General features: G+C 36.1%; 1 protein-coding gene across 2 annotated transcripts in view; it reads right to left on the reverse strand.

Moving 5' to 3' along the window:
- Positions 1 to 6,689, reverse strand: part of kdelr3 (KDEL endoplasmic reticulum protein retention receptor 3) — an 11,121-nt gene extending 4,432 nt beyond the window's left edge. Inside the window, exons 1-3 of one of the 2 annotated variants that reach the window (XM_073937770.1) lie at positions 6,658 to 6,689; positions 6,341 to 6,485; positions 3,234 to 3,334 (exon numbers count right to left, since the gene is read on the reverse strand). In XM_073937770.1, the coding sequence (XP_073793871.1) occupies positions 3,234 to 3,334; positions 6,341 to 6,431 (192 nt within the window). In that variant the 5' untranslated portion in view covers positions 6,432 to 6,485; positions 6,658 to 6,689. 2 annotated transcript variants of the gene reach the window in all.
- Between the last annotated feature and the right edge of the window lie 3,311 nt (positions 6,690 to 10,000).

Raw genomic sequence — 10,000 nt, forward strand, 5'->3', positions numbered from 1 at the left:
CGCCTCAAGATAACTGCTCGAGAGGACCGTTTGTTGGCTCGAAAATCTAAGGCCAGCCCATTTTCCACTGCTGCAGAGCTCCACGAGACCTGGTCACCTGAAGTCCCTGTGTCAACCAGAACAGTTTGTCGTATTCTGTCTCGAAATGGCCTCCATGGCCGAATCAGTGCCCAGAAGCCAGTACTAAACAAAAGACAATTGAAAAACGTGTGGCATTTGCCAAGGCCCATAGCCTGCTAAATGGATGGACACTGGAAAAGTGGCAGAAGGTGGATTTTTCAGATGAATCTTCTGTTGAATTACACCACAGTCGCCGCAAATATTGCAGGAGACCTACTGGAGCCCACATGGATCCAAGATTCACCCAGAAAACTGTGAAGTTTTGTGGTGGAAAAATCATGGTCGGGGGTTACATCCAGTATGGGGGTGTGCATGAGATCTGCAGGGTGGAAGGCCACATCAATAGTCTAAAATACCAAGAAATCTTAGCTACCTCTTATATTCCCAACCATAAAAAAGGCCAAATTCTGCAGCAGGATGGTGCTCTATCGCATATTTCCATCTCCACATCAAAGTTCCACAAGGCGAAGGAGATCAAGATGCTCCAGGATTGGCCAGCCCAGTCACCAGACATGAACATCATTGAGTACATGTGGGGTAGGATGAAAGAGGAAGCATGGAAAACGAAACCAAAGAATATTGATGAACTCTGGGAGGCATGCAAGACTGCTTTCTTTGCTATTCCTGATGACTTCATCAATAAATTGTATAAATCCTTGCCTAACCGCATGGATGCAGTTCTTCAAGCTCATGGAAGTCATACAAGATAATAAATGTGGATCTCACAGCACCACTACTTAATTTGCTGACATATTATTGTATTTGCAGTAAATTTGTTTGATTTTCGTACAGGCGACAGAACTTTTGTCATGCCAAAATTTGACCTTTCTGTTTTGATTAAATGATAAATCTTGTTTCAGTGAAACTAATTTATTTCAGTGCATTAAACATAATTTGGGAGGGTTTTAGCTTTTCATATGAACTCTTCCTAACACCAATGGATTAAATAAAAGTCAGGTTAATAGCAGGTGTTTCTACAAATTAGATAAGCGACAAGACTTTTGTCAGGGACTGTATGTGTGTGTAAACGTCTGCATGAGTGTAAGTATGTGTGTGTAAGAGTAAAAATGTGTGTGTGTGTTGGTGTATATGTGTGTGTGTTGGTGTATGTGTTTTGAAGTGTGTGTGTGTTGGTGTATGTGTTTTTAAGTGTGTGTGTGTGTTGGTGTGTGTGTGTGTGTGTGTGTGTAAGTGTCTGAGTGTCTAGAGAGTTTGTTTGCTAATATGTGTTCATGTGTTTGTGTGTGTGCTAGAGAGTTTGTTTGCTAATATGTGTTCGTGTGTTCGTGTGTGTGTGTGAATGAGAGGGTTTTTGTGAGTGTGTATAAGTGTGTGTTTGTGTTTTTGTTAAGTGCATGTCTGTGTGCATATATAAGTGTGTGAGTGTGAGTGTGAATGAGAGAGTTTTTGTGTGTATGAGTGTGTGTTTGTGTTTTTGTTAAGTGCATGTCTGTGTGCATATATAAGTGTGTGAGTGTGGGTGAATGAGAGAGTTTTTGTAAGTGAGTGTGTGTTTGTGCGCATTTATACAATATATATACTGTATATGCGTGTGTGTGTGTATGTGTGTGTGTGAATATGTTTGTTTGCTTTTTGAGTGTGTGTACTGTATGTGTGTGTGTGTGTGTGTGTGTGAATGAGAGAGTTTTTGTAAGTGAGTGTGTGTTTGAGTGTGCGCATTTATACATTTATACAGTATATATACTGTATATATATGTGTGTGTGTGTGTGTGTGTGTGTGTGTGTGTGTGTGAATATGTTTGTTTGCTTTTTGAGTGTGTGTGTGTATGTGTGTGTGTATATGTGTGTGTGTGTGTGTGTGTGTGAGTGAATTTGTGGTTGCATGAGTGTGTGTATATATATTTAGTATTCATGTTTAAGTAAATCCGTGTGTGCGTGTGTGTGTGTGCGTGTGTGTGTGTGTGATTCAGGTGTAGCTGTGGGTTTGTCGTGCACACAATCTTCTTCCATGAGTTTTGCACACACACAACTTTTATTCTGGATCTTCATTCATTTTCTTTTCGGCTTAGTAACTTTATTAATTTGGCCACAACGGAATGAACCGCCAACTTATCCAGCAGCGCATGTCTTTCCAGTCGCAGCCCAACACTGGGAAACACCCATACACTTTCATTCACACACACATCGGCCAATTTAGTTGATCAGTTCCCCTACAGCGCATGTGTTGGGACCGTGGGGGAAACCGGAGCACCGGAAACCCCAGCCCACACAGGGAGAACATGCAAACTCCACACAGAAACGCCAACTGACCCAGCCGAGGCTCAAACCAGCAACCTTCTTGCTGTGAGGCGATTTTGCTACCCACTGCGCCACCATAACCCAAGATACAAGTGAACAAATTGATTTTTCAATTAATCTTAATTATAATGTCGAAATTACAAATGACAAATCAAAATTACAATAATAAAGTAATTAAACATTATAGGATTAAAACGTTATAAATGACAGATTGAGTCAAAATTCTGAGATATGACAAAGTTAATATGTGCTCATTATTGTACTTGATAATAGCATGTTTCAAAACGGAGACAATATCGTGGAGCAGAAATATGATTATGACACTGAAGGTTATGAAACTGAGGAAGTCACCACACTGATGATTATCGTGACAGCAAACTGACATGATTATGACAAATCATTCATTCATTCATTCATTCAATTTCCTTCGGCTTAGACCCTTTATATATCAGGGGTCACCACAGCAGAATGAACCGCCAACTATGGGAAACACTCATACACACTCATTCTCACTCACACACACTTACACATTACGGCTAATTTAGTTGATCAGTTGCCCTATAGCGCATGTGTTTAAACTGTGGGGGAAACCGGAGCACCGTGAGGAAACCCACGCCAACACTGGGGAGAACATGCAAACTCCACACAGAAACACCAACTGACCCAGCCAGGATTCGAACCCGAGACCTTCTTACTGTGAGTTATGAGTCAGTAAGTCATAACTTTTCTTCCCAAGTGATGCATTTGTATCTGACAGATTCCAGACGCTTGTGTAAATGCTAACTCTGTCATCAAGTCTTTTAATTTGTATTATTTTATTAGGACGTCTTTTGCTTTTGTGGCATCAGTTTTACCTTCATGACAGTGTTGTATGCGGAGATGTAGGAGGTGAAGAGGTCCAGATATCTGGTGGTGAAGACCAGCGCAAACAACACCTGAGACTTCCCGGAAATCCCTGGAAAACACAACAGTAAACATCAGAACGCACAATAAAACAGAAAAATATCAGAGGAATATATATAATGGCACATTAAAACACACACAAACTTGGATTAAAGTTGGTTGTCTATGCACAAATTCAGACTTTCTCCTTAATTATAGTCTTCGCTGTCATATTTGACTTTGGATTGTGCTCGTTTTTCTCGTTTATGTTTTGATTGGATTCACTGATCTGTTTATTTTGGACTATATATATATATATATATATATATATATCAGGGTTCAACGCTAAGGATTTTTTCTCCTGGTCTGATCGGGCCAGTGGTTCAAATTTTTACTTTCCCTGCCAAAATTTTCACTGGCCCCACCAAAAAGAAAGGGAAGTTAATAGCTATTTTTAAGATACATATTTTAAATACTGTGTTAAATTTAAAGTCTATGAATCTAGAATGTTAATACTTAAAAAAAATTGTAAATAAAAGTGTTTCGTAACAGAAAAGTATGGAAAATGTGGAGGTATTTTATTGCGGTTTGAAATTATTTAACAAAGGGTGGCTGACTTGTCAAACTGACGGCAAACTGTGCAACTAAGTTTTTTTTTGTTTTGTTTTTTGCGTTGTTCACAAGTAAATTTCTGCTTTCAAGACGTTAGAAACGTTTTCTTTTAGCCTTAGAATTGGATGTTGCCACCATGTTGCCATTTCTTCGCTGTACTGGTTGTTACCAGGTTATGGAAAAAAATAGAATTCTCAATCAGCTAAGAAGAACCGGAAAGCTGGGCAGTCCTTATTGTTGAGCCCTGTATATATGTATATGTATATATATATATATATATATATATATATATATATATATATATGTATATGTATATATATATATATATATATATATATATATATATATATATATATGTATATATATATATATATATATATATATATATATATATATATATATATATATGTATATATATATATATATATATATATATATATGTATATATATATATATACATATATATATATATATATATACATATATATACATATATATATATATATATATATATATATATATATATATATATATGTATATATATATGTATATATATATATATATATATATATGTATATATATATATATGTATATATATATATATATATATATATATATATATATATATATATATATATATATATTGTTCTCTGATTAACATGTGATGCTTCCTTATGTTAATGTGTGTGTTTTGTTGCTGTTCATGTAACTCCGCTAGTCCTACACCATCCAACCTGCTCCGAGGTGGGATCGAACCGGTGACCTTACGCATGGGAGTCGGTTGCTCTAACAAGGAGACTAAAGACCATTTCCTCTAGTGTCTGTCGCTAGAGCACCTTTACAGCCCCATTCACACGGGGCTTCAGCATCAATGCTTGACAGAGGGCGTGTCTGAAGTTGGGGCTGACACGATCGTCATAGCAGCGTCAGCCAATGAAATTAGTCAGCAATAGGCCACTGTCTGAGCTGGTGTATTTGCATACAGAGATCTGATTGGCTGACGCTTCTGTCACCACTCGAAAAGTTTAGAAAGTCCCAACTTTTTGCAGCGAGCAATGCCACTGAAGTGGTGCCGACGGATCCATAATGCAGTTCAGCAACGCCTGACGTCACACATTCAAAGTGAATGGAAGTGCTGAAGCTGACGCCCCGTGTGATTGGGGCATTAGAGGTCTGAGAAGAGAGGTTTACCTGCACAGCACACACTAGCTGGCCTCCGCTACATTTATATAATGCAATGTAAGTTTGTTTCATTATTATTATTATTGCAATACATTGTGGAACCCCCTTGAAGATGAAATGGTACATCCCAAAGGGTTTTATCCTAATAAATACATTCAATAAAGTTTCAGAAAAGCGAATCATATTAGCAGCCAATTATTATCAAAGTACAACGCTTTTCACACTCAATTATTTGGTGTTAATGTTAATTTGAAGTCATTCTCATATGCCGTTTCAGACTCAATGCTCAAATTAGTATGATAAACCATGTAGGAATTGTGTCACAAGTTGTCGGTGTTCAAAAATGAACAATTGTGCGAATATAAAACCAACTTTACCTCAATACACAACTAACCAAGTCTTTTCAGAGTATCTGATGCATCTCACAATAATTTGGGGTACATTTAAAGCATTTTCCTTTAACTGCAATGATAAACAATCAAATGTAGATTTATATATTTATATATTTATATAATGTAATTTACAGTCAACAGAATCAATAATTAATGTAGAATAAAGCAAGAATGCTGTGATAAACACTGAAAAATACTAAAAAAATAAGTATTTCATTCAAATGTTTATTTGACTCAGTAAACAAAGCAAAAAGATGAAAAACACGTAATTATTTGATGATAACTGAAGCTGAATGTATGATTCTGGAGGCCGAGACAGTCAGGTATAGCAATAGTGGCACTCTTTAAATTAATTTTTAAAGAAAATGTCCCTAAATACACATAAAACTTTTTTTTTTTTTAGAGGAAACATGATATATGATCTGTGTTATTACTCACAAGTGGTTCATTAAAAGTTTTGCTTTAAAATTAATAGATGATTTACCTCGGAGATGCAAAATACACCCGCGTTTCCAGCATCCCTCAGCGACATATTGATGCTATACGTCGCTTTATATTCGTCACTTTTGATAAACTGCGTTTATACGATGAATAAAGGTAAATATAAATGTGAATAAGAACATATTGAGTTCCTCCAGAGTCCTGAATAACTCTAATGCAAGATATCAGCTGCCACGTAAACACCACAAACACTACACGTCAACGTAAAGTCCGCCAGACGCGCGTTCACAGGTGTAAACAAAATCTGAAGCAGATTCGCTGTTGTTCACATTCATAAATCCGGTTTATGAATAAAATCGGCTATTGTTCACATTCATTAATCCGGTTTAGTCGCTGATGCGCGTTAAAAAACTGCTGTAAAAGTGATTCTGAGGTGTAAATTCTGCGTTTACCTGCGCATGATTTGGATCTCCATATCTTCAGGAAGAGGATAATGATGGCGATCAGATGACAGACATCTCCAGACAGTCGGAAGATGTTCATCTTAATGATCTTTCAGAAACGATTGAGTTTTCTGCAGCTGCCCAGATGCTCGTCCTGCACAAATCAAAACTCTTTCAGCTCAGCGCGTGCGCGTCATGTCCACACAGACTGGCAGCAAAGATTATTATTATTATTTAAATATTGTGCACCCTCTCTCTGTATCTCTCTCTCTATATATATATATATATATATATTAATGAATATGTATCGGAATGAGCGACACTACAGCGCGGACGGAGTCTCGGTGACGTGGCTGACGGTGCGCGCGGTCAGGATCCGGGTTTCCTCGCCACGCGCGTGCACGTTACGCGTCACACCCCCTGCGGCGCGCGCATTTAAAGGGATAGTTCAGCTAAAAATGAAAGTTTACTCACTACTTATTCACCCTCGAGTGGTTATAGTTAAGTTACTTATTTGCACCAAAGTACATTTGTTTTGCAGTTAAGAGTCAATTTATCATGCAACCGACACCATTAAATAAATAATTAAATAAATAAAATTTAAAACACACAAAACAAGTCTTCAGGTGTCCAGCCGTCTTATTAAAAAATGCAAAACAAATCCTCCTATAGTTAAACTGCAAAATAGTCAGAAAAAGTCCAATAAATAGTACAAATATATAGGCATATATTAAATGTCAAAATACAGAAACACCACAGTCCAGGGGTGTCCACACTCGGTCCAGGAGAGTTTAGCTCCAACCCTAATCAAACACACCTGAACCAGCTAATCAAGCTCTTACTAGGTTTACTAGAAACTTCCAGGCAGGTGTGTTGAAACAAGTTAAAGCTAAAGTCAGCAGGACACCGGCCCTCCAGGACCGAGCTTGGACATCCCTGCTTTAGTCCATATGTCTTGAACTGGACTCCTGGAGGGCCGCAGCTGTGCACAGTTCTGCTCCTATTCTAATCTAACACAGCTGATCAACTAATCAAGGTGTTCAAGACCACTACATACTATTAAGCTGTGAGTTGGAGTGGTTGGAGCTAAACTCTGCAGAGCTGCGGCACTCCAGGAGTTGAGTTTGACACCATCGCTTTAGGCCAAGAGTGTCCAAAGTCAGTCCTGGAGGGCTGGTGTCCTGCAGATTTTAGCTCCAACTTGCGTTAACACACCTGCAAGGATGTTTCTAGAAAGCCTAGTAAGAGCTTGATTAGCTATCCCGGGTGTGTCTGATTGGGGTTGGAACTAAACTTTGCAGGACGCCGGCCCTTCAGGACCGAGTTTGGACATGCCTGCTTTAGGCTATGCCTTATTCAGCTGTGTGGAATAAAACGTTCTTGATAAGAGTTAGTTCTACAGCTTGACACTAAACAAGTTTCTTCTGTAAAACACAAAAGAAGATAATTTAAAGAATGGTGGAAACCTGTAACCATTGACTCCCATAGAAGGGAAAGCATTGAAGTCAATGGTTACAGGTTTACAGCTTGCTTTAAAATATCTTTTTTTTGTGTTCACCAGAAGAAACTCAAGGTTTGAAACAACATATGATGAGTAATTTGGCTTTTGTTTTTTTTTATTTTTCTTGAATTTAAATTCTTTAATTTTAAATATTTTATTTTTGTGTGAACTGACCCTTTAAAGGGGACACACGTGTGTTAAAAGAGCGATGAGCATCTGTGCACTCAAAACCCATTTATTAATCAGAGCTGGGTGAGTTATTTCAGAAACTAAATACCAAAAACATCATTATAAATTTAAATGACTTTTTAATTAGGCTAATTTGCCTAAACAAAACACTTCTCAGTTTAATAATCTTACACAAACACTTAAATTCCCTTAAAATTCATGCATGGAATTGTGCGATTTCCTGAATCAAACATGGCCTTCAGCTTTTTTTATTATACTTAAGAAAATGTACATAACATATCAACGCAATGACCCCATATTTCATACATACCATTTATTATTTTATTATTATTTTTAATCTTGATAAATGTAGTCTTCTTTAGTAGAAAAACAAGATGTACTCTGCGTTATGTATTTGTTTAACAGACATTAAAAATAAAAAAATACAACTAATCTGCTTCTCTGAATTGATTTGTACAGAACTGTTTGATTTATTTACTAAATTTAAGGCAAGCATATTATAAACAGCTGTAATAAACTGTTTAAAATGAAAAATAATTATTAATATTAATAGATTGAGTGTTTTAAGAGTGAATAAAGTGTAATAATAATGAGACACACACAACTGAGAGTTCCCAGAATCACCAACACATGAAAAAAGCAGATTTCACTGTATTTTACAATGAATTTAGTTGTCGTGTAAATCATCCGGCTATATAAACCTATGTGTTTTATAGTATATACTATACTATATATTTTTATAGTATATATTTTTTAACATGTTTTCTTTACTGTGCTATTTAATAGTGCACATTATCATAGTTTACTTTGTGACTATGGCCACAAAGATTTACTGCTTTGGCTGCATTCAAATTATGATTTATAAATCTCTCTCTCTCTCTCTCTTTGAGTATATTTGCATTGCATTACCTTCACAAATAAAAAAAATATGCAATGTGCGTCTATTAAAGTTCAAATTAAAATGACAAACCACATTATTGAAAAATAATCTACACAACAAAAGCGCAAAACAGCAAACAATAGATATATTATACTATGAAAATACGATATTGTGAAAATGACGTGTCCGATAAAAGAATACGCTGTGGTCAATACCGCTGTTTTCCACTAGAGGTCAGTCAAACTGCACAGGCGGGAAACCCGTCATGCACATTTATTCAAGTTGAGGCAGTTTAGCATCAACATATCAACACATCTATAGAGCTTTCACATACTATTTGCATGTTACCACCTCTGACAAAAACATTTATGAAATATAACAAGACAAACTTATAACTACATCAAACTATATAAACTTTAAGGAAAATTTAGAAATAACATCTGACACTTCGTTTATATAAGAACATATATAATTATAGTCATAAACAAGTATTTTTTTTTATTATTTGAAATGTGTTGCATATGAACATATGACATTTTTCTATCCAGAAAATCAAATCATCTTGTCTATAGAAACACGTATAAAAACAGCCAAACATATCTTTTAAATTCCAGATGTGTGTGTGTGTGAGATAGAGATTTGTATATGTTGCCATATATCGTATTTATATGTGTTCAGTTTATTTAACTAATATTAATAGCTAAACAACACACTTTATATATATATTTATATATATATATATTGAATGAGCGCTTGAGAAACCAGTTTACTTTGATTGGTTTTTCACTGGTTAACTGAATTAACCTGTTGTGGTGATTCTACAGTTGCTATGGTAACAAAACAACTATAGTAATCAATCTGCTGTGGTAATTCTACAGTTGCTATGGTAACACAACAACTACAGTAATTGATCTGTTGTGGTGATTCTACAGTTGCTATGGCAACACAAAAACTACAGTAATTGATCTGTTGTGGTCATTCTACAGTTGCTATGGTAACACAACAACTACAGTAATTGATCTGTTGTGGTGATTCTACAGTTGCTATGGCAACACAAAAACTACAGTAATTGATCAGTTGTGGTGATTCTACAGTTGCT

Source organism: Danio rerio, chromosome 3 (genome assembly GCF_049306965.1).
Source record: "Danio rerio strain Tuebingen ecotype United States chromosome 3, GRCz12tu, whole genome shotgun sequence".
Lineage (NCBI taxonomy): Eukaryota > Metazoa > Chordata > Actinopteri > Cypriniformes > Danionidae > Danio > Danio rerio.